Source organism: Mustelus asterias, unplaced genomic scaffold, assembly GCF_964213995.1.
Source record: "Mustelus asterias unplaced genomic scaffold, sMusAst1.hap1.1 HAP1_SCAFFOLD_1360, whole genome shotgun sequence".
Lineage (NCBI taxonomy): Eukaryota > Metazoa > Chordata > Chondrichthyes > Carcharhiniformes > Triakidae > Mustelus > Mustelus asterias.
In genome coordinates, this window is record NW_027591305.1 from 67480 (window position 1) to 95474 (window position 27995).

The 27995-nt window shown below is 48.9% G+C and overlaps 1 protein-coding gene across 1 annotated transcript; it reads right to left on the reverse strand.

The window, feature by feature from the left end:
* On the reverse strand, window positions 1-27747 carry LOC144488186 (uncharacterized). Its single transcript, XM_078206214.1, has 7 exons — window positions 27741-27747; window positions 27038-27174; window positions 25334-25538; window positions 22009-22153; window positions 16832-16967; window positions 12215-12333; window positions 1-215 (listed from the first exon to the last, which is right to left on the reverse strand). Exons 1-7 carry the CDS (start codon window positions 27745-27747, stop codon window positions 113-115), a joined length of 852 nt encoding a protein of 283 aa, XP_078062340.1. The 3' UTR covers window positions 1-112.
* Window positions 27748-27995: the final 248 nt, after the last annotated feature.

Sequence of the window (27995 nt, forward strand, 5' to 3'; positions counted from 1 at the left end):
GATGACCTGAGGCATATAGCTCTTTTTATTTATTTTTTTGAATAGGCCTGGATGGACTGAAAGCTGCTTTGGTGCTTGACATTGCTGCATCATGGTGACTCTGGTTGTGGTATCATTGTGTGGCAACGGACGCAGGTCTCGAGCGAATCTTCATGCCCTTCAGACGCTGGTGAAGTAGGTAGGCTTGCAATTTGCACATGGGGAGGCGGGGTGCACTGGGAAAGTGGAAGAGATTCATTGTTCAGGAGTTTACAGGCATTTTCGTAAGACACAAAATAGATGCATCATAGAATAACCGCAGAAAACCATTCAGCCTGTCATACAGGTGGCAACACTTAAAGCTTTCAATCCACTCCCTACCTGATTAGTCATTGGGGACTCCATAGTTAAAGGGACAGATAGGAGATTCTGTGGGAACGAGAGAGACTCGCGGTTGGTGTGTTGTCTCCCAGGAGCCAGAGTCCACGATGTCTCGGATCGTGTTTTCGAAATCCTTAAGGGGGAGGGGGACCAGCCCCAAGTTGTGGTTCACATAGGTACTCAAGACATAGGTAGGAAAAGGGATGGGGATGTAAGGCAGAAATTCAGGGAGTTAGGGTGGAAGCTTAGGGCTAGAACAAACAAAGTTGTTACCTCTGGTTTGTTACCCGTGCCACGTGATAGTGAGGAGAGAAATAGGGAGAGAGAGCAGTTGAACACGTGGTTACAGGGATGGTGCAGGAGGGAGGGATTCAGATACCTGGACAATTGGGGCTCTTTCTGGGGTAGGTGGGACCTCTACAAACAGGATGGTCTGCACTTGAACCAGAGGGGGGGTACCAATATCTTGGGGGGGAAATTTGCTAATGCTCTTCGGGAGGGTTTAAACTAATTCAGCAGGGGGGTGGGTACCTGAATTGTAGCTCCAGTGTACAGGAGGTTGAGAGTAGTGAGGTCATGGATGCGGTTTCAGAGTCGCAGGAGTGTACTGGCAGGCAGGAAGGCGGTTTGAAGTGTGTCTACTTCAATGCCAGGAGCATCCGGAATAAGGTGGGTGAGCTTGCAGCATGGGTTGGTACCTGGGATTTCGATGTTGTGGCCATCTCGGAGACATGGATAGAGCAGGGACAGGAATGGTTGTTGCAGGTTCCGGGGTTTAGATGTTTCAGTAAGTGCAGGGAAAGTGGTAAAAGAGGGGGAGGTGTGGCATTGTTAGTCAAGGACAGTATTACGGTGGCAGAAAGGACATTTGATGAGGACTCGTCTACTGAGGTAGTTTGGGCTGAGGTTAGAAACAGGAAAGGAGAGGTCACCCTGTTGGGAGTTTTTTATAGACCTCCGAAAAGTTCCAGAGATGTAGAGGAAAAGATTGCAAAGATGATTCTGGATAGGAGCGAAAGTAACAGGGTAGTTGTACTGGGGGACTTTAACTTTACAAATATTGACTGGAAAAGCTATAGTTCGAGTACTTTAGAGGGGTCGGTTTTTGTCCAGTGTGTGCAGGAAGGCTTCCTGACGCAGTATGTAGATAGACCAACAAGAGGCGAGGCCACATTGGATTTGGTACTGGGTAATGAACCAGGCCAGGTGTTAGATTTGGAGGTAGGTGAGCACTTTGGTGACAGTGACCACAATTCGATTACGTTTACTTTAGCAATGGAAAAGGATAGGTATATACCAAAGGGCAAGAGTTATAGCTGGGGCAAAGGAAATTATGATGCGATTAGGCGAGATTTAGCTGGCATAGGTTGGGGAAGGAAACTGCAGGGGATGGGCACAATTGTAATGTGGAGCTTGTTCAAGGAACAGCTACTACGCGTCCTTGATAAATATGTACCTGTCAGGCAGGGAGGAAGCAGACGTGTGAGGGAACTGTGGTTTACTAAGGAGGTTGAATCTCTTGTGAAGAGGAAGAAGGAGACTTATGTTAAGATGAGATGTGAAGGCTCAGTTAGGGCGCTTGAGAGTTACAAGTTAGCCAGGAAGGACCGAAAGAAAGAGTTAAGAAGAGCCAGGAGGGGACATGAGAAGTCTTTGGCAGGTAGGATCAAGGAAAACCCAAAAGCTTTCTATAGGTATGTCAGGAGTAAAAGAATGACTAGGGTAAGATTAGGGACAGTCAAGGACAGGAGTGGGAAGTTGTGCGTGGAGTCTGAAGAGATAGGAGAGGCACTAAATGAATATTTTTCGTCGGTATTCACACTGGAGAGGGACAGTGTTGTTGAGGGGAGTACTGAGATGCAGGCTGTTGGACTGGATGGGATTGATGTTCATAAGGAGGAGGTGTTAGCAATTCTGGAAAGGGTAAAAATAGATAAGTCCCCTGGGCCGGATGGGATTTATCATAGGATTCTCTGGGAGGCTAGAGAGGAGATTGCAGAGCCTTTGGCTTTGATCTTTGTGTCGTCATTGTCTACAAGAACAGTGCCAGAAGACTGGAGGATAGCAAATGTTGTCCCCTTGTTCAAGAAGGGGAGTAGGGACAACCCTGGTAATTATAGACGGGTGAGCCTTACTTCTGTTGTGGGCAAAGTTTTGGAAAGGATTATAAGAGATAGGATTTATAATCACCTAGAAGGGAATAATTTGATTAGGGATAGTCAGCACGGTTTTGTGAAGGGTAGGTCGCGCCTCACAAACCTTATTGAGTTCTTTGAGAAGGTGACCAAAGAGGTGGATGAGGGTAAAGCGGTTGATGTGGTGTATATGGATTTCAGCAAAGCGTTTGATAAGGTTCCCCATGGTAAGCTTTTGCAGAAAATACGGACACATGGGATTGAGGGTGATTTAGTGGTTTGGATCAGGAATTGGCTAGCTGTAAGAAAACAAAGGGTGGTGGTTGATGGGAAATATGGGAGTTACTAGTGGTGTACCGCAAGGATCTGTTTTAGGGCCACTGCTGTTTGTCATTTTTATTAATGACTTGGATGAGGGCGTGGAAGGATGGATTAGTAAATTTGCGGATGACACTAAAGTCGGTGGAGTTGTAGACAGTGCAGAGGGAAGTGGCAGGTTATAGTGGGACATAGATAAGCTGCAGAGCTGGGCTGAGAGGTGGCAAATGGAGTTTAATGCGGAAAAGTGTGAGGTGATTCACTTTGGAAGGAGTAACAGGAATACAGAGTACTGGGCTAATGGTAAGATACTTGGTAGTGTGGATGAACAGAGGGATCTGGGTGTCCATGTGCATAGATCCCTGAAAGTTGGCACCCAGGTTGATAGGGTTGTTAAGAAGGCGTACGGTGTGTTAGCTTTTATTGGTAGAGGGATTGAGTTTCGGAGCCAGGAGGTCATGCTGCAACTGTACAAAACTCTGGTGTGGCCGCATTTGGAGTATTGCGTACAGTTCTGGTCGCCGTATTATAGGAAAGATGTGGAAGTGTTGGAAAGGGTGCAGAGGAGATTTACCAGGATGTTGCCTGGTATGGTGGGAAAATCGTATGAGGAAAGGCTGAGGGGCTTGAGGTTGTTTCCGTTAGAGAGAAGAAGGTTAAGAGGTGACTTAATAGAGGCATACAAGATGATCAGAGGATTAGATAGGGTGGATAGTGAGAGCCTTTTTCCTCGGATGGTGTTGGCTAGCACGAGGGGACATAGCTTTAAATTGAGGGGTGAGAGATATAGGACAGATGTTAGAGGTAGGTTCTTTACTCAGAGAGTAGTAAGGGCGTGGAATGCCCTGCCTGCAGCAGTGGTGGACTCGTCAACGTTGAGAGCGTTCAAGTGGTTATTGGATAAACATATGGATGATATTGGAATAGTGTAGATTAGCGGGGCTTTAGATTGGTACCACTGGTCGGCGCAACATCGAGGGCCGAAGGGCCTGTACTGCGCTGTAATGTTCTATGTTCCTCCAGCCGTGCAAATTTAACTTTTTGAAAGTTATTATTAAATCTGCTTCCGCCTCTCAGGCAGATCATCATAGGTAGTCCGGTAGCACAGTGGTTAGCACTGCTGCCTCACAGCACCAGGGACCTGGGTTCGATTCCCGGCTCGGGTCACTGTCTGTGTGGAGTTTGTACATTCTCCCCGTGTCTGCGTGGGTTTCCTCTGGGTGCTCCGGTTTCCTCCCACAGTCCAAAGATGTGTGGGTCAGGTGGATTGGCCATGCTAGATTGTCCCTTAGTGCCGGGGGTCCAGCTAGGGTAAATGAATGGGGTCATGGGGATGGGGCCTGGGTGGGATTGTGGTCGGTGCAGACTCGATGGGCCAATCCTACAGTAGGATTCTGTGATCACAACTTGATAAGCAGTAAAAATTTCCATCTTCCCCCTGTTTGATGCCAGTTATAGTAATCCTGTGTCCTGTGTTTACACACCCTCCGACCCGCAGAAAGTTTCTCATTTATTCAATCAGAACCATCCAGCATTTTGAACACTTCAGTCAAACCTCCTTCTCGATTCTGAGGAAAACAATCCCAGCTTCCCAGATCTTTCCATACAAATGAAGTCCTTCATTCCTTGTACCACTCCCGTAAATCTCTACACTCTCAAAACCCAAACATGATTCCTAAAGTAAGAGACACGCGATTGGCCAATGATAGTCCAGCTGTGGTGATGATGATTCAGTGCAGTCTCCTTGCTTTTGTACTCGGCGCCGCGATTTGTAAAGTCCTGGATTCCATGGCTTTTTTCTGTAAACTATCTTTGAAGGGGCAGCAGGGTAGCACAGTGGTTAGCACAGTGGTTAGCACAGCTGCCTCACAGCGCCAGGGACCCGGGGCGGCACGGTAGCACAGTGGTTAGCACTGCTGCCTCACAGCGCCAGGGATCTGGGTTCAATTCCCAGCTTGGGTCACTGTCTGTGTGGAGTCTGCATGTTCTCCCCGTGTCTGCGTGGGTTTCCTCCGGGTGCTCCAGTTTCATCCCATAGTCCAAAGATGTGCGGGTTAGGTTGATTGACCATGCTAAATTGACCCTAGTTTCGGGGGGGATTAGCAGGGTAAATATGTGAGCTATGGGGATCGGGTGGGATTGTTGTCGGTGCAGGCTCGATGGGCCGATTGGCCTCCTGTACTGTAGGGATTCTATGATTCTAATGGTTTTCTGTAATTAGTTTTTTTGTATTAATTCCCTTATACTAGTATTTATCAGCCAGTTCGGCACTCTTTATGACACCTCAGTAATTGCAAAGGATTTCTGGAACAGTGTATTGTATTAGTGCACAGTAGCTATTTTGTGAGAGAGGACACTGCCACAAGCTCGACCCTAATCCTTCTGCTAATTACATTCAGTTTATGCACTCTCTGAACAGAACCTATCTGTGCCTGTGCTTTATACACCAATCAAATCTCTCTTTTAGCCGCCTCTATTCCAAAGGAAACAATTGCAGCCAATCCGATCTTTCCTCATACCCAATTCCTGGCAACATCCGCACAAATCTATACCCTCTCTGATTTGTGATCACATCTTTCTTATAATGCAGTGAGCAGAATTGTAGACAGTGCTCTAGTGGTTTATCCAATACTGCGTTACTTCCCTGCGTGTTTATTCTATGCCTCTTTCTCTATCATCTATCCAATTACCTTCAGGAATCTGTGGACATGCACTTGAAGTGTCTCAGAATCCTGCACTTACCGCATTCCCTTGTCATGTTTGTCCTTCCCAAATACATTATCGTCCACCCCACCGGATTGATTCCGTTTGCCGCTTTACTGCCCATTGACAACATCCTGCAGCTTCCAGCTTTCTCCCTCACAAACAGCCACACAGCCAGTTAGTTTTTATTGTCTGCAAACTCCTTAATCGTGCCCCTACTTTTAAATCTAAATCATTGAAATCTTCTTCCTCTTTGGCAGTCCCTCAGGGTCGAGGATGACTCCTGGGAGGTGGGTTGTGCGATGACTGAATAGTCCAACCCTGGAGCCGCAGACTCTGCCACAGGTTTGGCAGATGGTGTTTGATGAGATGGTTGGGTGGATGCTCTGGATTCTGTGCTCTCTTTCCGCTGTTTACGCTGAGTCTCCGTGTGCTCCGCCGGTGACACTCGAGAGGATTGGTGCCTCTTCTCCAGTTTGTGTGTGCTAAGGCAAGCGATTCCCACATGTCGATGGGGATGTTGCATTGATTTAGGGAGCTTTCAGAGTGTTCTTGTAGCGTTCCCTCTGCCCTCCTAGCGATCGCTTGGCATTGCAGAGGCTCGGAGTAGAGCACTTGTTTCGGGAGTCCTGTGTCAGGCATACGGACAATGTGGCCCGCCCATCGTAGCTGGCGAACATGACCAGTGCGTTGATACTGGGACATTGGCTGGGAGAGGACACTTACGTTGGTACGCCTATCCTGCCAGTGGATTTGCAGGATTTTGCGAGGCAATGAGGGTGATATCCCTCCAGGGATTTGAGGTGTCTGCTGTACACAGTCCATGTTTCTGATGCATATTGGAGGGCGGGGACCCCAGCTGCTCTGTCGACCTTGAGCTTGGTGCTGGATTTGAGGTCTTGGGCTTTGAACATTTTGTTCCTCAGATGTCCAAAGACGGGATTGACGCATTGGAGTCGGTGCTGGATTTCATCATATCGATGTCTGCTCGCACCGAGAGGAGGTTCCTGAGGTCTGGGAAATGATCCACATTGTCCAGGGGTTCAGTGTGGATCCTGATGGTCAGGGTGCAGTTTTGTGTGGCAGGAATGGGTGGTAGAGAACCTTTGTTTTCCGGATATTTCGTTTGACGCCCATTCTCTCAAACGCCTCGGTGAATGCGTTGACAATGGTTAGTAGCTCGGCCTCTGAGTGCGTGCATACACAGCCGCGTCAGCAGACTGCGGCTCCATGACAGATGTTGCAGTGGTTTTGGTTCTGGCCTGGAGGCGTTGGAGATTGAACCAGTTTCCTGCTTGTCCAGTAGGTTAATTCCACTCCAGCGGGGAACTTCAGGGGGCTGGGGATGGAGTGTTGCTGCGAGGAAGATGGAGAAGAGCGTTGGTGCAATAACGCAGCCCTGCTTGACCCCAGTTTGCACTCGTACTGGGTCTGTGGGGATTGCGCTGGTGAGGATCGCAGCTTGCATGTCATTGTGGAGCGGGAGGAGAATGGTGATGAATTTCTGCGGGTAGCTGAATTTGAGGATAATGTTCCACAATCCCTCATGGTTGACCAAATTGATGATCTTTGTGAGATCGAGGAAGGCCGTGTACAGAGGTTGATGCTGCTCCCTGCACTTTTACTGGATGTGTCGCACTCTGAAGGTCATGTCCATTGTGCCTCTCAATGGGTGGAATCCGCAGAGGAGGTGGTTTGAGGAGGATTCCGGGAATGACCTTTTCCATGATGGAGAGTAGGGAAATCCCTCTGTAATTCCTGCATTTGGACCTGTCCCTCTTTTCAAGGTGGCCACAACTAAGGCATCTCTGAGATCTCCCAGCATGCTCTCTTCCTTCCAGACAAGGGTGATGAGGTTGTGGATTCTTGTCGAGACTGCCTCTCTGCTGCATTTTAATCCTTCAGCTGGGGTTCCATCTGGGCCGGAGGCCTTGATGTCTTTCAGCTGATGGGTGGCTGTTTCGATCTCACGGCGGGCTGGGATTGCGCTGAGATGGTGGCGGGATGATGTGGAGGGTACTTGTGTCAAAGTCTACGTCTTGGTTGAGGAGGTCCTCACTCTCCAGCGAGTGTTGATTGCCTCTCTGTCTTTGGGCGTCTCTCCGTTTTTGGCTCTGTGGGGGGTGGGTGGGGGGGGAGGGGGTCCCTGGGTACTCGGACCATCGATGGTTTTAATTACGCTGAAGAAGCCACGCACGCGGTGGTTGTCAGGGAGTTGCGGCGTCTCCTGCGCTCTCTCCACCCACCATGTGATCTCTAGGTCACGGGATCTTTGTTGCACCTCGGCCTTCAGTTGCCTCGAGGCTTGTTTCCTCTCACTCGAGTTCTGGTGGAGCTGCCAGTTCAGGCGTTTGTCGAACCAGTCTGGATGTGCCCGGGTCCAGAGGCTGAGTGTCTTCACGCTGCTGCTGACTGTGGTGGGTTTGAAGGTGGAGCCGACGTGTGGGCACTCTGCAGCCCTGGCTCGTGGAGCCGGTGTGTGGGCACTCTGCAGCCCTGGCTCATTGGTCATCGTCAAGTTTGCCGGCTGAGTGGCTCTTTCTTCTCAGGCTCTTTAAGTTCAGCGACATTGAGTCTGCTGCGGCAGAGTTCTTTCTGCCTCTGTCGGTTTGGGGTCAGGGTGATGGATGTGGGCAAGTGGGTTAGTCGATGGTCTGTCCGGCAGTCGTCGATTCCGGGCGTGGCACGGGTTGTGGGTCTTTGCAGTCCCTTTGCCTGGATGATGATGGAGTCTATTAGGTGGTGGTGTTTGGAGTGGGGGTGTTGCCATGAGGTCTCCTGCTTGTCCCACTGGCAGAACCGACTGTTCGTACCGACCAGCTCACGGTCTGGAGGAGGATCCCGTTGGCATTTGTTGTCCTCCCCATGCCTTCCCGGTGCAACAGACCTTCCCAAAGATCTGCGTCCCTTGTGACTCGAGCATTGAAGTTACTGAGGAGAGTCAGCCTGTCTCCCTTTGGGATGCGAGGCAGTGATTGGTCGAGGTTGGAGTAGACTGCCTCTTTTGCCTTGTCCATTGGGTCTCGGGTTGGGGTGTAGGGACTGATGGTTGTGAGGTGCTGCCTCTGGGGCAGGGGGAGCCGAAGGGTTATGAGGCGTTCGTTCACCCCGCGGTGGGTTCGTTGAGAAGTTTGATTAATTTGTTTTTACGGTGAAGCCAGCCCTGTAGCGACGACATTCTTCTCCTGGTTTGCCTTTCCAGAAGGTGGTGTAACCGCCACCTGGCTCTTTACGCTGATATCCTGGCAGTTGTGTCTCACTGTAAGAGTTTTAACAACACCAGGCTAAAGTCCAACAGGTTTATTTGGTAGCAAATACCATTAGCTTTCGGAGCGCTGCTCCTTCGTCAGATGGAGTGGAAATGTGCTCTCAAACAGGGCACAGAGACACAAAATCAAGTTACAGAATACTGATTAGAATGCAAATCCCTCATTCCCACTCACCCGACGAAGGAGCAGCGCTCCGAAAGCTTGTGTGGCTTTTGCTACCAAATAAACCTGTTGGACTTTAACCTGGTGTTGTTAAACTTCTTACTGTGACACACATTTACAGGCCTCTGCTTTTCCTGCCCCTCTCACCCTCACATACCCCTGCTGCTGCCCCTCTCGCTCCGCTGCTGCTCCTCTCCCTACCCCCGCTGCCTTCTGGTCCCCCCCCCCCCCCACCCCTCTCATCCCTGCTGCCCATCTCACCCCCCTTCCCGCCCACCCCTCCCCTGCTACATTGAAATACACCACAAAAAGCAAAGGACCCAAACCTGAGCCTTACAGAACCTCACTGGAAACAGATAATCCGCCCTTTTATCCTTTACTTTCTGAGTCAAATTTAGTTCCAACTTGCCAATTCTCCTTGGATTCCAAGGGGTCTATTGTTCGACGACTCTGATTTGTCTGTGGAAATAACATTTCCTCTTGTGGGAGAACCCAGAACTCGGGGTCACTGTTTAAAAATAAGGGGTGGCCCTTTCGGAAAGAGATGAGAATTTTTTCCTGAGTTTTTTTTAAATTCACTTGTGGGACATGGGCGTCGCCGGCTGGGCCAGCATTTATTACCCATCCTTAATTGCCTGAGGGCAGTTGAGAGTCAACCACATTGCTGTGGCTCTGGAGTCACATGTAGGCCAGACCAGGTAAGGACGGTAGATTTCCTTCCCTAAAGGACATTAGTGACCCAGATGGGTTTTTCCGACAATCGACAATGGTTTCATGGTCATCAGTAGATTCTTAATTCCGGATTTTTTAACAATTGAATTCAAATTCCACCATCTGCCGTGGCGGGATTCGAACCCGGGTCTCCAGAACATTAGCTGAGTTCCTGGATTAATAGTCTAGCAATAATGCCACTCGGCCATTGCCTCCCCTATCTTTGGAATTCTTCCTCAATAGGCAGTGGAAACGGAGTCTTTGACTATTTTCAGACTGAACTAGATAAATAAACTACTAGGGCAAACTAGTGAGGAATATAAAAACTGACAATAAGAGCTTCTTTAAATATATTAAAAGGAAGAGAGAGGTCAAAGTGAACATAGGCCCCTTAGAAAGTGAATCTGGGGAGATAGTTATGGGGAACAAGGAAATAGCAGAGGAGTTAAACAGATATTTTGCATCAGATTTTATGGGGAAAGATACTTCGAACATCCCATTAATACTAAAGAATACAAGGTAGGAATTAAGTACCATCACTATCACTAGAGAAGTAGCGTTAGACAAACTAATGGGGCTAAAGACAGATAATTCTCCTGGCCCTGCTGGCTTGCATCTGAGGGTCTTAAAAGAAGTAGCTGCAGAGATAGTGGACAGCATCACTCGTCCCGAAACTGTAAAATCCCGCTCGCGATCAACGGACCTTCCCATTCTCCACCCCTCTCCCGCTTAGATTCCCGTGGCAGATAGGCCAGTAAAATTCCAGCCAGTGGACGCATTGGTTGTAATTTTCCTAAAATCCTTGGATTTTGGAGAAGTACCGGAGGTTTGGAAAACTACTGATGTGACATCCCTATTCAAAAAGAGAGGGAAGCAAAAAGCAGGTAACTATAGGCCAATTAGCCTAACATCCATTGTTGGAAAAATGTTGGATCAGCTATTAAGGAAGTAATAAGCTAATCAAGCAGAGTCAGCATGGCTTCATGAAAGGGAAATCGTGCTTGATTAAGTTATTAGAATTTTTCGAGGAAGTCTCAACCAGAGGTGGATAGAGGGGAACCAATAGGTGTGTTGTAGTTGGACTTCGCCAGAGGGCGTTTGATAAGGTCCTCACAAAAGGTTAAGTCATAAGAGCCCATGGAGGTAGAATATTGGCATGGATAGAGAACTGGCCAATGGGCAGGAAAGAGCGAGTGGGGATAAGGGGCTTTCTTTCAGGTTGATGACCTGTAATCAGTGGGGTTCCACAGGGATAAGTGCTGGGACCGCAACTGTTTACAGTATATATGTGGAAGAAGGAAGCGAATGCACTGTAGCCAAATTTGCAGCCAATAAAAAAAATAGGTGGAAAAGCAAGTTGCGAGAGGGATAAAAACAGTTTATGAAGAGATATTAATAGAACAAAGAACAGTACAGCACACGAACAGGCCATTCGGCCCTCCAAGCCTGCGCTAATCACGTTGCCCTATCGAGACCAACCACTTGTATCCCTCTATTCCCCGTCTGTTCATGTGTCTCTCCAGATAAGTCTTAATGGGTCAAGTAAGTGGGCAAAAAGTTGGCAAATTGAGTATAATGGGAGGAAAATGTGAAGTTGTTCATTTTGGAAGGAAGAACAAAAGAACAGAGTGTTATTTAAATAGAGAAAAACTGCAGAAAGCTGCAACACAAAGGGACTTGGGAGGACTTGCACAAAACACAGAAAGCTAGCACACAGGTGCAGCAGGTAATCAGAAAGGCCAATGGAATGTTGGCCCTTATTTCAAGGGGTTTGGAGTATAAGAGTGGCAAAATCTTGCTGCAACTGTACAAGGTACTGGTGAGACCAATACCTGGAGCACTGTGTGGAAGCTTTGGTCTCTTATTTAAGGAAAGATATTTAATTGTAAGCAGTTCAGCGAAGATTCACTGGGGTGATCCCTGGTATGGAGCGATGAGGAATTGTTAAACAGGTTGGGACTCTGCTTATTGGAATTCATAAGAAGGAGAGGTGATCTCATTGAAACATACAGGATTCTTGAGGGGCTTGACTGGGTAAATGCTGAGAGGATGTTTCCCCTCATGGGTGAGTCTTGGAACAGAGGGCACAGTCTCAGAATAAAGCGCAGCAATGTAAGACTGAGATGAGGAGAAATTTCTTCTCTCAGAGGGTTGTAAATCATTGGAACTCCTGGCCATCGAGAGTTGTGGAGGCAAAGCCATCGCGTATATTTATGGTTGAGATAGATAGAATTTTGATCAGTAGGGAAATCAAGGGAAAGGGGCAGGGAAATGGACATCAGGAATGTTGGATCAGCCATGATCTTATTAGATGGTGGAGCAGGCTTGAGGGGCCGAATGGCCTACTCCTGCTCCTGTTTGTTTTTGTGGGACATTGTCAAAGCCTTATTCAAACCCATGGAGGTTACATCAAGTGTGCGAGTGTCATCCTCCTTGTTACTCAAAAAATTCAATGTTATTCAAACACGACCTCCCTTAAGTACATGCATCTATGGAGGGAAGACAAGAGCAGGCAGCAGTGCAGAAGCAGGTAGGATGAAGGTGTTGCCTTGTTACCTGGGTGCTTCCCTCTGAATGGTGAGGCTTCTCTGTGGCTGGCCGGCTAATTCCATTGGCATGCAGATATTTTTTGGGGTGAAATCTTGTTGGGTGATGGTTGTATTTTCGATCTTTCCCTGTTAACAGAAGCAGTGACACTGTATCCTCAGTGGGTATGGTAACCTAGTTAACTAGTTAACTGACGTTAACTAGACTAGTAATCCAGAGAGCAGGATTAATCATCTACAGACATGAGTTCAAAGCCACCGTAACAAATGGAAATTTTAAATCCAATTAATCCATTAAATCTGGAATTAAAAATCTGATATCAGTAATGGTGTCCATGTCACAAACTATCTATTTCACTAATATCTTTTAGGGAAGGAAATCTGCTGCCCTGACCCAGTGTGACGTCTGACCCACAATTTAATTGACTCTTAACTGCCCGCTGAAATGGCACAGCAAGATACTCAGTTATATTCACAAACATGGTTCGCCACAACCTCCTGAAGGGCATTCTGAACAACAGGGCGGCACGGTGGCACAGTGGGGTGGCACGGTGGCACAGTGGGGCAGCACGGTGGCACAGTGGGGCAGCACGGTGGCACAGTGGGGTGGCACGGTGGTACAGTGGGGGCAGCACGGTGGCACAGTGGGGCGGCACGGTGGCACAGTGGGGTGGCACGGTGGCACAGTGGGGTGGCACGGTGGCACAGTGGGGTGGCACGGTGGCACAGTGGGGGCAGCACGGTAGCACAGTGGGGCGGCACGGTGGCACAGTGGGGCGGCACGGTGGCACAGTGGGGCGGCACGGTGGCACAGTGGGGCAGCACGGTGGCACAGTGGGGGCGGCACGGTGGCACAGTGGGGCAGCACGGTAGCACAGTGGGGCAGCACGGTAGCACAGTGGGGCAGCACGGTGGCACAGTGGGGCGGCACGGTGGCACAGTGGGGCGGCACGGTGGCACAGTGGGGCAGCACGGTGGCACAGTGGGGGCGGCACGGTGGCACAGTGGGGCGGCACGGTGGCACAGTGGGGGCGGCACGGTGGCACAGTGGGGGCGGCACGGTGGCACAGTGGGGCGGCACGGTGGCACAGTGGGGCGGCACGGTGGCACAGTGGGGCGGCACGGTGGCACAGTGGGGCAGCACGGTGGCACAGTGGGGGCGGCACGGTAGCACAGTGGGGCGGCACGGTAGCACAGTGGGGGCAGCACGGTGGCACAGTGGGGCGGCACGGTGGCACAGTGGGGCGGCACGGTGGCACAGTGGGGCAGCACGGTAGCACAGTGGGGCGGCACGGTAGCACAGTGGGGCAGCACGGTGGCACAGTGGGGCGGCACGGTGGCACAGTGGGGCAGCACGGTGGCACAGTGGGGGCGGCACGGTAGCACAGTGGGGGCAGCACGGTGGCACAGTGGGGCGGCACGGTGGCACAGTGGGGCAGCACGGTGGCACAGTGGGGGCGGCACGGTGGCACAGTGGGGCGGCACGGTGGCACAGTGGGGGCGGCACGGTGGCACAGTGGGGCAGCACGGTGGCACAGTGGGGTGGCACGGTGGCACAGTGGTTAGCACTGCTGCTTCACAGCGCCAGGGACCCGGGTTCGATTCCGACCTCGGGTCACTGTGTGGACTTTGCACATTCTCCCCATGTCTGCGTGGGTTTCCTCCGGGTGCTCCGGTTTCCTCCCATAGTCCAAAGATGTACAGGTTAGGGGATTGGCTGTGGAAACTGCACAGGGTTACAGGTATAGAGCGAGGGAGAGTGGGCCTGGGAAAGATGCTCTTCAAAGAGTCACTGCTAACTCGATGGGCTGAATGGCCTCCTCGTCACTGTAGAGATTCTAGGGTTTAATAAATCCCGCTCTTGCCAGTAATGCCACTATCATCATTTCCTTTTACTGCAGAATGAAATTATTCAACCAAATTTCCGGGTTTTTGCAAGAATGAATATCCAAACAGAAATCATTTTCAGACAGTAACACAGAGGGCAATGATAGGTCACAAATCAGTCACAACAAAATGCAAAGGAATTCCTCATGCGGAAGATGTAAAAATAGCATTGCTGAGGAAGGAATCATTGCCAGATGCGGAAATCAAGGTAAAAATGTCCAGTGTAGAGGGAGCTTTACTCTGTATCTAACCCCGCGCTGTACTTGCCCGGGGAGTGTTTGATGGGGACAGTGTAGAGGGAGCTTTACTCTGTATCTAACCCCATGCTGTACCTGCCCGGGGAGTGTTTGATGGGGACAGTGTAGAGAGAGCTTTACTCTGTATCTAACCCCGTGCTGTACCTGTCCTGGGAGTGTTTGATGGGGACAGTGTAGAGAGAGCTTTACTCTGTATCTAACCCCGTGCTGTACCTGTCCTGGGAGTGTTTGATGGGGACAGTGTAGAGGGAGCTTTACTCTGTATCTAACCCCGTGCTGTACCTGTCCTGGGAGTGTTTGATGGGGACAGTGTAGAGGGAGCTTTACTCTGTATCTAACCCCGTGCTGTACCTGTCCTGGGAGTGTTTGATGGGGACAGTGTAGAGGGAGATTTACTCTGTATCTAACCCCGTGCTGTACCTGTCCTGGGAGTGTTTGATGGGGGACAGTGTAGAGGGAGCTTTACTCTGTATCTAACCCCGTGCTGTACCTGTCCTGGGAGTGTTTGATGGGGACAGTGTAGAGGGAACTTTACTCTGTATCTAACCCCGTGCTGTACCTGTCCTGGGAGCGCTTGATGGGGACAGTGTAGAGGGAGCTTTACTCTGTATCTAACCCCATGCTGTACCTGTCCTGGGAGTGTTTGATGTGGACAGTGTAGAGTGAGCCTTGCTCTGTATCTAACCCCGTGCTGTACCTGTCCTGGGAGTGTTTGATGGGGACAGTGGAGAGGGAGCTTTACTCTGTATCTAGCCCCGTGCTGTACCTGTCCTGGGAGTGTTTGATGGAGGACAGTGTAGAGAGAGCTTTACTCTGTATCTAACCCCGTGCTGTATCTGTCCTGGGAGTGTTTGATGTGGACAGTGTAGAGTGAGCCTTGCTCTGTATCTAACCCCGTGCTGTACCTGTCCTGGGAGTGTTTGATGGGGACAGTGTAGAGGGAGCTTTACTCTGTATCTAACCCCGTGCTGTACCTGTCCTGGGAGTGTTTGATGTGGACAGTGTAGAGTGAGCCTTGCTCTGTATCTAACCCCGTGCTGTGCCTGTCCTGGGAGTGTTTGATGGGGACAGTGTAGAGGGAGCTTTACTCTGTATCTAACCCCGTGCTGTACCTGCCCGGGGAGTGTTTGATGGGGACAGTGTAGAGGGAACTTTACTCTGTATCTAACCCCGTGCTGTACCTGTCCTGGTAGCGTTTGATGGGGACAGTGTAGAGGGAGCTTTACTCTGTATCTAACCCCGTGCTGTACCTGTCCTGGGAGTGTTTGATGGGGACAGTGTAGAGGGAGATTTACTCTGTATCTAACCCCATGCTGTACCTGTCCTGGGAGTGTTTGATGGGGACAGTGTAGAGGGAGCTTTACTCTGTATCTAACCCCGTGCTGTACCTATCCTGGGAGTGTTTGATGGGGACAGTGTAGAGGCAGCTTTACTCTGTATCTAACCCCGTGCTGCACCTGTCCTGGGAGTGTTTGATGGGGACAGAGTAGAGGGAACTTTACTCGCTATCTAAACTATCTGACTGCTTACTGGAAGAGGTATGTAGGCTCCATCGTAACGGTCGCCATGGCGCACCCTGGTCTTTGTCTCCCAGGACCTGAAGGAGTTTTTATAAACTGTTCCATCAGAAAATGTGCCACCACAAGGACTCTGCATTGTTAGCGGTCGCTTAAGTTCCTGCGGTTTAGTGAACGGTGTCAAGGTGAAAGCAAGCTGAGAGGAAGATAAAGTACAGAAAGTTATCCGGCATTCACCAACGTAACATTGTTGTGCAGAGGGAAACGGATTGTCAGTTACAACCCATGAACTGTCAAAGGGTTGGGGCTGGATCGATAGCTGGGAGTGGTGATAACAAGCTGATTTAATGTCACAGGCTGGGAACAGCTGACATTGAGAGAGAGCACAGATCATTGCTGCTGTGTGCAGTGAGACTGTTACATATTGGCATTTTGTGCAGGTTTTGTGGATGTGCTGGGGTTCAGTGAGTGTGATAAAGGGTCAGGATGAGGAAGTACATGAAATATGAGAGTGAGGTTCATAGAATGATCTCTCCCCATCGTGGGCTTTCAGAGTGAATCTGAGCCGGATGTCAGTGTTTTCCTGAATTCAGGGACTGTCGGGAAAAACAAAAATCTGCAATCACTATTTCTAAACAATCTGAAAAGTAACAGGAATTAAAGGAAAAATACTGGACTTTATCCACCCTGGGGAGGATGTGTTTGAATACAGGTGCTGGGTTTGTGTGTGAAGGTGGCAGCGAGAGCAGCAAGTATCCAGACCCTTCCTACATAATCTGTCTGAAATTTCTCCAGAAGTTACAGCTCATCACAGTTCTGGGATGTGTTTGAACAGAGGTCCCAGAGATTGGGGTGCAGCGATCACTCGTGTTGTGGTTCAATGCGTCCTGCAGTGGACGGAACTGGACGTCCTTACCCAGTCTGGTCTGCACCTGACCTGGCCCTGAACACTCTGAGTGGACTTACCTTTGTCACTGTGTTGGTGTCGATGGTCCCTTCTTTTTCTGACAGCGTGTCCTTGAATGTGGCCGGACTTGGCCGAGGGTATTGAGTGGTGTCCCAGCCGATGTAGGAATCTCTCTGAGTTGTGCTGAATTCCGCACTGCGGAGAGACCGGAACGATGTGTTACGGGAGCTTTACTCACAATCTAAACCATGTGACTGCTTACTGTCGGAGGCTCCACCTCAACACCCTTCTAAATTCCAGAGTGCATCGGCCCAACCTTTCCTTCATCCCAGGAATCATCCTGGTGAATCTTCTCTGAACTGTTTCGCATGCAAGTATATCTCTACCAATAGACAGAAATTGTACACAGTACTCTAGGTGTGATTTCACCAATGTCTGATACAGTTGTAGCAAGACTTCCCACTTCTCTCCTTTGCCTAATAAAGGCCAACATTCTGTTTGTCTTGCTGATTTCCTGCATGCTGACTTTTTGTTACTTGTGTCCCAGGACACCCAGATCCCTCTGCATGCAGCTTCTACAATCTCCATTAAAATATAATTCCGCTTGTCTATCCTTCCAAAGTGCACAACCTCATATTTTCCCACATTATACTCCATCTGCCATTTTTTTGCCCACTCACTCTATCTATCTCCCTTTGCAGATTCTTTGTATCCTCCACACAACTTGCTTTCCAACCTGCCTTTTATCATCAGCAAATTTGGCTATAATACACTTGGTCCCTTCATCTAAGTCATTAATAATGACCATAAAGTGTTGAGACCCCAGCACTGGTCCCTACGACTCTCCACTAGTTCCAGTTTGTAATCAGATATTGGCTCATTTATCTCGACTGTTTCCTGTTATTCAGCCAATCCTCTATCCATGATGATATATCACCCCAACACTAAAGTTCTTACCCTATGCACTAATCTTTATGTGGCCCTTATTAAATGCTTTTTGGAAATCTAAATACATTTCATCTACTGGTTCACCTTTATCTACCCTGCTTGTTACATCCTCCAAACTTGTCAAGAACAGGTTCCTTTTCACGAAATCACATTGACTCGCTCAGATTGCATTTGGATTTTTGAACGTCCTGCTGTTACTGCTTCAATAATAGATTCCAGTGTTTTCCCAATGACTGTGATGTCAGACTACTTTCCCGCATTTTGCTGCCTACCTTTCTGAATAGTCATGTTACATTTTTCAATCCTCTGGGAACTTTCCAGAATTTTTGGAATTTTAGAAAATTTATAAGCAATCAATTTGCTAACTCTGCAGCCCCTTCCTATAAGACCCCAAGATGAAGGCCATCAACGACTTGGCAACCTTCTTCCCATTGGGTTTCCTTGTACCTTTTCCTCTAGTGATTGTTTTAAGTTCCCCTCTCCCTCGTTCTTTTTGATTTTCCACTATTAGAAATCATAGAAACCCTACAGTACAGAAAGAGGCCATTCGGCCCATCGAGTCTGCACCGACCACAATCCCACCCAGGCCCTACCCCCATATCCCTACATATTTACTCACTAATCCCTCTAACCTATGCATCTCAGGACTCTAAGGGCAATTTTTAGCATGGCCAATCAACCTAACCCGCACATCTTTGGACTGTGGGAGGAAACCGGAGCACCTGGAGGAAACCCACGCAGACACGGGGAGAATGTGCAAACTCCACACAGACAGTGACCCAAGCCGGGAATCGAACCCAGGTCCCTGGAGCTGTGAAGCAGCAGTGCTAACCACTGTGCTACCGTGCCGCCCTGTGCCACCGTGCCGCCCTGTGCTACCGTGCCGCCCTGTGCCACCGTGCCGCCCTGTGCCACCGTGCCGCCCTGTGCTACCGTGCCGCCCTGTGCCACCGTGCCGCCCTGTGCCACCGTGCCGCCCTGTGCTACCGTGCCGCCCTGTGCTACCGTGCCGCCCTGTGCCACCGTGCCGCCCTGTGCCACCGTGCCGCCCTGTGCCACCGTGCCGCCCTGTGCCACCGTGCCGCCCTGTGCCACCGTGCCGCCCAGGGCATGCTGGGATGCTTTCTCTATCTTCCACAGTGAAGATAGATACAAAATACTTGTTCAAACTTACAGCCATTTCTTTGTTTCTGAATTCCCTGCACCCACCCCTAAGTGACTAACTCCAGCGACTCTCTTCCTGTTAATGTCTTTTCATATTTACAATTTCTCTCATATTCTCTTATTTTCAGCCATCTTACTGATTCTAAAATTTTCCCAGTTTTCTGGGCTGCCATTAATCTTTGTTACACTGTACGTCCTTCCTTTCAATTTGATATCTTTAGTCACCAATGACGCCCATCTCTTAGCTTTTCTTTCTCAATGGAGCACCAATTGGGCCTGTTATTGATATAACTGATGTCTCTGGAAGCAAGAAGCAACAAGCTGCCTGTAGCAGAGGGTGGCGGCATTCTCCAGCCCTACTCGTCCCAAAACCGTAAAATCCTGCTCGAGGTCAACGGACATTTCCTTGGTCTGCCCCACGCCCGCTCCGATTCCTGTGGTGGGCGGGGCGGTAAAATTCCATCCGGAGTACCCATTATTCGCAATTCCTGTTAATCTCAATCCAGTGGAAGTATCTCAGACTACAAAATTACACCTCTGTACAAGAAACAGAAAAACTCAGCAAACACTTGATCTCTACGTACATGTTTAGTTAGATTTGGGACTGAATAGCTTGGTTATTGAGGATTGTATAAAGGAGTTAAAGGGGGAAGGATGTGGTGATTGTCCCTTTCAGGACAACACAGCAGATGAGGGTCACCTGGCTTGTGGGTCTAATTGGGACGAGAGTGGGTAATCACCCGGGGGTGAAGCTCTCTCTTAGGCAGAAGACAGTCTGAAGACATGTAGGGACTGGGGCTGCAGGCATCTTTCTTTTTCCTTGTTAGTAAGGTTAGGTGCATTGGCCATGCTAAATTCTCCCTCAGTGCACCCGAACAGGTGCCGGAGTGTGGCGACTCGGAGATTTTCATAGTAACTTCATTGCAGTGTTAATGTAAGCGTACTTGTGACTAATAAATAAACTTCAAGCTTTAAAGCTTTAAACTTTAAGTAGCCTTTGTGTTGCTGACAGCCCGAAGTGTGCATCATTCCAGTGGAAACTCGCTGCGGGCAGGGGAGTGGATGTTTGCGATGGTTGAGGGATGAAGCAGAGTTTTGTAGAGGGAAAGTCCTTCTGCACATGAATTGATTTTGACTTGTGTATTCTGACGGGAGTGATCCGAGCACGGATTGGTGCTCAGGACCAGACCCGAGGACCATTTTACAATCAGAAACTACAAACGGGGTGAGGAATGGACTGCCTGCAGTGATAGTGGAGTCAGACACTTTAGGAACATTTAAGCGGTTATTGGATAGGCACATGGAGCACACCAGGATGGTAGGGAGTGGGATAGCTTGATCTTGGTTTCAGATAAAGCTCGGCACAACATCGTGGGCCGAAGGGCCTGTTCTGTGCTGTACTGTTCTATGTTACAAATGATTTAATTAGCTGTAAAAAATAGGATGGAATAGTGAGGTCAGCTTGGTTCAATTGGCCAAGATCCCCAGGAATTCAGTACGAGTCTTTAAAATGTATTTATGGAATGTGGATATTGCTGACAGGAGCAGCTTCTGTTGCCCGTCCCGAGTTGCCCTGGAACTGAGGATGTCGCACGGACATTTCAGAGTCACATCGCTGTGGCTCTGGAGTAAGATGAGGGCCAGACCGGGTAAGACCGGCAGATTCACTCCCCTGAAGCACATTGATTAAATAGATGGTTTTTTACAATAACTGATGATAGTTTGATGCTCATCGTTACTGAGCTGAGCTTTTATATTCCAGATAATTTTGATTAATTGAATTCACCAGGTGCCATGTTGCGAAAGGGATTAGGGGTGAATCACAGTTTCCGAGCATTAGCCTGGACCTCACCATTACTATTTCAGTGATGTTACCATGACACCACAGTCTCTCCTGGATTGTGTAGTCAGTGTTAACAAGCTATCCAACCAAGGGGAGCGTCACACCTGATCAAGACGCACATTCCCATTGGAGAGGATGGCAGTGATCAGCCAGGAACCGAAGGTGATGTTTTTGGGGATGGCGGAAAGGCAAAACAGATTGTTGCTCATTACATCAAGAACTTTCCGGAAAACAACACAAAGCCCAGGAATTTGCCAAAGAATATCTGACCAGAGGCAGTGAGCACTGGGATAAAAACAGAGAATACCGGAAAAACTCAGCAGGTCTGGCAGCATCTGGAGTGATTACCCTCATCTGTGCTCTCCCTGTCCTGGGAGTGTTTGATGGGGACAGTGTAGAGGGAGCTTTACTCTGTATCTAACCCCGTGCTGTACCTGTCCTGGGAGTGTTTGATGGGGACAGTGTAGAGGGAGCTTTACTCTGTATCTAACCCCGTGCTGTACCTGTCCTGGGAGTGTTTGATGGGGACAGTGTAGAGGGAGCTTTACTCTGTATCTAACCCCATGCTGTACCTGTCCTGGGAGTGTTTGATGGGGACAGTGTAGAGGGAGCTTTACTCTGTATCTAACCCCGTGCTGTACCTGTCCTGGGAGTGTTTGATGGGGACAGTGTAGAGGGAGCTTTACTCTGTATCTAACCCCATGCTGTACCTGTGCTGGGAGTGTTTGATGGGGACAGTGTAGAGGGAGCTTTACTCTGTATCTAACCCCGTGCTGTACCTGTCCTGGGAGTGTTTGATGGGGGACAGTGTAGAGGGACCTTTACTCTGTATCTAACCCCGTGCTGTACCTGTCCTGGGAGTGTTTGATGGGGGACAGTGTAGAGGGACCTTTACTCTGTATCTAACCCCGTGCTGTACCTGTCCTGGGAGTGTTTGATGGGGGACAGTGTAGAGGGACCTTTACTCTGTATCTAACCCCGTGCTGTACCTGTCCTGGGAGTGTTTGATGTGGACAGTGTAGAGGGAGCTTTACTCCGTATATATCTTCTTCACTCCCTGTTATTCTTTTTGTGAGAGTTATACAGACATGAAACATTCTCCCCTCTACAGATACTGCCAGACCGGAGAGGGTTTTCCAGCATTTTTTCCAGACCGGAGAGGGTTTTCCAGCATTTTTTCAGATTTCCAGCATCTCCAGTACTTTGCAATCATGTTGGTGAGGATGGGTGTTGTGCGCTGTGTGAGTGAAAGGTTAACAGGTATCAATGTGTAACTCTTACGGCAGATTGCGGTTAATATGCAGATTGTCCCATCTCAGTATCGCTGTCCTTGGCCTCATGGACTGGGGTGTATACAAAGGATAGTCTTTGCGATAGGTGCTGAGTGTCTCCATGGGTACAGACTTTGCCTTGGGTCTTTTCTTGGCTGGTCCATGTTGTTTCCCGAGGGAGAGAGGTTGAAACGTGACTTGGTAAGTGGTATTCAAATCATGAACACCTTTAGTAACAGAACACATTGTCAATAAATTCATTCACACAATGCACAGAAACATTACCAACTCCTTGTAGCCTCCTCTTCACAGTTTCCTTTACTACCTATTCTACCTATCCCTTCAATTTATATAAACTGTAAACAGTTGAAGGTCCCAGCACTGATCCCTGTGGCACACCACTCATCACATCCAGCCAACCTGAAGAAGACCCATTTACACCTACTCTCTGTTTCCTGTTAGTGAGGCAATCTCCTATCCATGCCAATATGTTACCCCCGACACCATGAGCTGTTATTTTCTGCAATAACCTTATCCCTTCTCCAATAAATTGGTTAAACATGATTTCTCTCTCACAAAACCATGTTGACTCTGCCTGATTGCCTTGATTTTTTTCCAAGTGCTCTGCCAAAACATCTTTAATAATGATTCTAACACTTTCCCTCTGACGGATGTTAGGCTGACTGGCCTGTACTTTCCCGCTTTCTGTCTCCCTCCCTTTTGGAATAAAGGAGTTACATTTGCTATTTTTCAATGTTACGGAACCTTCCCCAAATCTGGAGAATGTTGGAAAGTTAAAACCACTGCATCAACTATCCCACTGGCTATTTTCTTTATGACCCTAGGATGAAGTCCATCAGGATCCGGGAATGTGTCTGCCACAGCTCCAACAATCTGCTCAGTCTCACTTCCTCCCTTCATTCCATGTCCTGATTTACAGATATTTCTGGGATGTTCCTTGTATCCTCTATAGTGAAACTGAGGCAAAATACCTGTTCAATTCATCTGCCATCTCCTTATTTTCCATTAATTCCCCAGACTCACTTTCTAAAAGCCCAAAGCTTGCTTAACTGATTTAAATATCTATAGAATCCCTCACCATCTGTTTTTGTATTTCTAACCAGCTTTCTCTTGTACTCCCCCTCTTTATTCATCTTTTTATCATTCTCTGCTGTTCTTTATATTGCGTCTAATCTTCTGATCTGCCACCCATCTTTCTGCGATTATAAACTTTCTCTTTAAGCCCGATGCTATTTCATTTTCCTAGCGAATCACGGAGGGTGGATTCTCCCTTTGGAATTTTCCTTTCTCGTTGGAATGTATCTATTCTGTGTATTCTGAAATATCGCGTTTAATCTCTGCCCTGCATCTCGATTAATGTATCTCATGTTAAAAATTATATCGTTAGAGTCAATGTCTGCAGGAAGCACAACAGATATTAACGTAGGAAGACATGGAAACATTGGGCAATCTGATCTTGACTCATGGAAGGACGCTAGGGTCCAGTAGCTGTGGCACTGTCCCCTCCCTGTAACACCTGGTGACACTGAGTCACCATACCTTCAAACTTTAAGTTGTCTGGCTTGGCTTTTCCTCGCTCTACCCTGGAGCATGATGTTTCAGCTATTTCCGCCTGTCTTGTATTTTGCTGCATTTTGTTCTGGTAACTCTGAGATCCTGGAAATATGGAAATAGAACATTAGAGTTCTTATTTTCTAGAGTATTTATGGTCTCGGTTTCCTTGGTGCCTATGGAACTGTGAGATATGCCAGACTTGTTAAACATACGTGTAATGATACTGTGCCTCTAAGAAATGTATTCATATCATGTTTTTTTGTGAGGGCTATGTTTAAAATTCAGCTCTGTTTTACATGGTGCCAATTTGTCTGCACCAGGCAGCTCACGTACTGAGAATGCAGGATAATGACTAATTGTAGTTAATGGTGTGTTTGTCTAAAGAGTTAGTGCATTTTTGTTTGATTTTTCTCCTGTGGATTCAGAATAGGGTTTGATTAGGTTGATTGACAGAGTAATGTGCTTAAGGGGAGGAGCTAGATTTACAGGGAAAAGCAAGCAGTTACTGCCAAGTTCTGAAAGAAGCAAGAGGTATCTCTCTCTCTCTCTCTCCAGACGTGTTCTGGAGGCTCGAGGACTGGCAACCCAAGTACAAGCAGTAAGCCTGTGTGTCACTAACTGATTTTTGAAGAGGAGTTTAAGTCTATAAGCAATATTGCTTAAATTGGAACGAGTAGAGGTAGGTTAGCAGTTAACAATTGTATCTTGTCATGTTAAGTATTTCAATTGGTAAAACTTAAGATCCTAAAATTCTAAAATTTTAAAAAATTAACAAAAATGATTAAAATTGCTGAATCCAAGTCTGCGTGTGACTCCGAGGCGCACCCCTCCCCATACCCCGTACCTCCTAACCCCAGAACAAAAGAAGCTGCCTGGCAGTATGAAGGAATCTGGCATATCATTCGTTATCTTTGGGGACCCACTAATGACCCCTTGTGGACTGCACAGGCCAGATTCAAAGTGAGCTATACAGAGGCCATCTGCATTTCATAACCCAGGCTGGTCAACAGGAGTCTGTTTCTCTGCTAGGACAAAGGACCCACAACCTTCCTTTCACCTATTCATGGTTGAGACATTTAGCTCGACAAATCTTCCTTTCTCTATCTCTTTCTTTATTGTCTGAGTGTGGAGATAACGATGCAATTCTCCTTTCACATTTTGAGGGTGTGCAAATAAATTAACCCTCTGAGTTTGCCCTTTCTTGAGTTTCTGTGGGGTTCTTGATAGAAAATTGGAACACGTTAAAACTGAAAGTTTGGGCAATAGGCCACTGCTTATAAACGGGGAAATAAACGCCTTTCTGTTTGTGGATGGGAGGTGAGGGGAGAAATTAACCCTGTTTAAATTAACCCCCCTCCTGTCTGAGTAGGGTTCCATCACCTGCAGTCTCTTGTCTCCTAATTCCATGTGCCCTGTGTGGAATCTTACCTTCGAGATGTCTAAAATGTCCAAAAACACTCCCTCATCCATCTTGTTATTGACCTATAAAATATTTAACTCTCTGAGCAGTTTGCCCCAAGTTATGAAATGCCCTCACACCACCTGCCTTGTGTTGTCCACTTCATCCATCCCGTACCTGTCCCAGAACTGGGCTCGGAACTGGTTTCCCACCACATCAATAACCACCCAACATTCAGATCCAGGAACACTCCTGGCTGAGGTACACCAGAGTGTACACAATAATCTGAGACCCTGTCAGCTGGTGAATGAGACCCCTTTAGGAGGGGAGAGAGATGTAAGGAGTATTTAGTGAGCTGCACCTGCAGTGGTTGGAGGTTCCCTGTGCCTCCTGGGTGTGTCTGGTAGGCAGCCTTTCTTGGTGCTGCTGCTGGAACTTGAGTAACTGGAGCGTGTGCTGCTAGTTGGACGTTTCAGGGCTGTTGTTAGATCCTCTCTCAGGCTCATAGCGCTGTTACAGACAGACTTGATGGAAACTGCTTTGTGGGGGACTCCATAATATTCCTTCTGCAAAATAACTCACATGAACAGCGAATGAGGAACAAGAAAGATTATCACAGGAAAGATTCAAGTCAAGGCAGCACAACAGGATTCCTGACGGACAAACAGTCCAATCCAAGGGTTAATATTGGTTTCTCATTGATGGGCTAAGTCTATCTTACTCTTTCTATCTATCTACCCATCACTCACTCACTCTCTCTCTCTCACTCTCTCTCTCTCACTCTCTCTCACTCTCTCTCTCTCACTCTCTCTCACTCTCTCTCACTCTCACTCTCTCACTCTCTCTCACTCTCTCTCACTCTCTCTCACTTTCTCTCACTCTCTCTCTCTCACTCTCTCTCACTCTCTCTCACTCTCTCTCACTTTCTCTCACTCTCTCTCTCTCACTCTCTCTCACTCTCACACACTCTCTCTCACTCTCTCTCACTCTCACTCTCACCCTCACTCTCACTCTCTCTCTCACTCTCTCTCTGTCTCTCTCTCTGTCTCTCTCTCTGTCTCTCTCTCTGTCTCTCTGTCTCTCTCTCACTCTCTCTCACTCTCTCTCTCTGTCTCTCTCTGTCTCTGTCTCTCTCTCTCACTCTCTCTCTCTCTCTCACTCTCTCTCTCTCTCTCACTCTCTCTGTCTCTCTCTCACTCTCAGACTTTCTCACTCTCTCTCACTCTCATTCTCTCTCTCATTCTCTCTCACTCTCTGTCTCACTCCCTGTCTCACTCCCTCTGTCTCACTCCCTCTGTCTCCCTCCCTCTGTCTCCCTCCCTCTGTCTCCCTCCCTCTGTCTCCCTCCCTCTGTCTCCCTCTCCGTCTCCCTCTCCGTCTCCCTCTCCCTCTCCTTCTCTGTCTCTCCGTCGCTCTCTCCGTCTCTCTCTCCGTCTCTCTCTCCGTCTCTCTCTCCGTCTCTCTCTCCCTCTCTCACATCCTGCCAACCTGAAAAAGACCCATTTATTTTGGGTTCATTTCCACACCTTTGGAATGGGCTTTGCTTTACCCTCACTTTAACCTCCCCATTTTCCTTCCTCAACCTTTCCGTCAGCACAACAACCCCCCACCCTTCCCCCACTGCCCTGTGACCCCCTACCCTTCCCCTACTGCCCTGTGACCCTGACCCTTCCCCCACTGCCTCCCCCGACCCTTCCCCCACTGCCCTGTGACCCCGACCCTTCCCCCACTGCCCTCCCCCCCGACCCTTCCCCTACTGCCCTGTGACCCCCTACCCTTCCCCTGGTGCCCTGTGACCCTGACCCTTCCCCGACTACCCCCTGACCCTTCCCCCGGTGCCCTGTGACCTCGACCCTTCCCCTACTGCCCTGTGACCCCCTACTCTTCCCCTGGTGCCCTGTGACCCCCTACTCTTCCCCTGGTGCCCTGTGACCCCGACCCTTCACCCACTGCCCTGTGACCCCTGACCCTTCCCCCAGTGCCCTGTGACCCCTGACCCTGACCCTTCCCCTGGATCTGCAGTAGCCTCAGTGTAACATTGGGGGAAGAGTCCAGTGTAACTCACTCGGCTGCTGTGCTTTGCTTGGTCCTTCAGTGTTTTGGGTCCGAATTCGGATCGCTGAGTTGTTTCACACTGCATGGCTGGTGGGTTGTGGTAAGCGGGGGTACGAACTGGCCTCTTGCTGCTGCGAGGCTGGATATCTGAAACATAGAGTCAGAGAGGTTTACAGCGTGGAAACACGCCCTTCGGCCCAATTGTCCGTGCCGCCCAGTTTTTACCACTAAGCTGGTCCCAATTCCCGCTATCCCCATCTTACCCATGTAACTGTCTAAACGCTTTTTAAAAGACAAAATTGAACCCACCTCCCACTACTACCTCTGGCAGCTTGTTCCAGACACTCACCACCCTCTGTGTGAAAAAATTGCCCTCTGGACCCTTTTGTATCTCTCCCCTCTCACCTTAAACCTATGCCCTCTGGTTTTGAAAAAGTTCATTCTGCATCGACGTCCAACTGTGGAGCGTTGCAATAAGCAATGGAACAACAGAAACAGAGTTTAGAAAGAAAGATTTGTATTTCTATAGCGCCGTTTACATGCTTAGGCCATCCCAGACTGCTTTACAGCCAATGAAGCACTTTTGAAGTGTATTCATTGTTCTAATGTAGGAAACGCAGCAGCTTTTTAGCGCACAGCAAGATTCCACAGCCCAGCGATGAAACCGACATCCTGTGAGTAAATAATAGAGAAAGCTCCTCTCATTCTCCAACCCTCCATGACATCAGCCTCCTACTGCCCCGGGCACAGTGAACATCCCCAATTCTAATTGTTGCAACACGGGGGAGAGGGGGTTTGGGGGTGTGAGGGGGAAGGGGAGGGGGGGTGTGAGGGGGGAGGGGAGGGGGAGTTTGGGGGGTGGGGGGAGGGGGGGAGGAGGAGGGGGAGGAGGGGAGGAGAAGGGGGGGAGGGAGGGGAGGGGAGGAGGGGGAGGGGAGGAGGGGGGGAGGGGGGAGGGGGGGAGGGGA

Excerpts from the sequence above, each read along its gene's own strand:
- LOC144488186 (XM_078206214.1), bottom strand. Across the intron at positions 25,539-27,037 it reads AAGCAAAGCACAGCAGCCGA|AAGGAATATTATGGAGTCCC; the intron begins GTGAGTTACACT and ends GTTATTTTGCAG. Across the intron at positions 216-12,214 it reads ATTCAGAGGGAAGCACCCAG|TGCACCCCGCCTCCCCATGT; the intron begins GTAACAAGGCAA and ends CCACTTTCCCAG.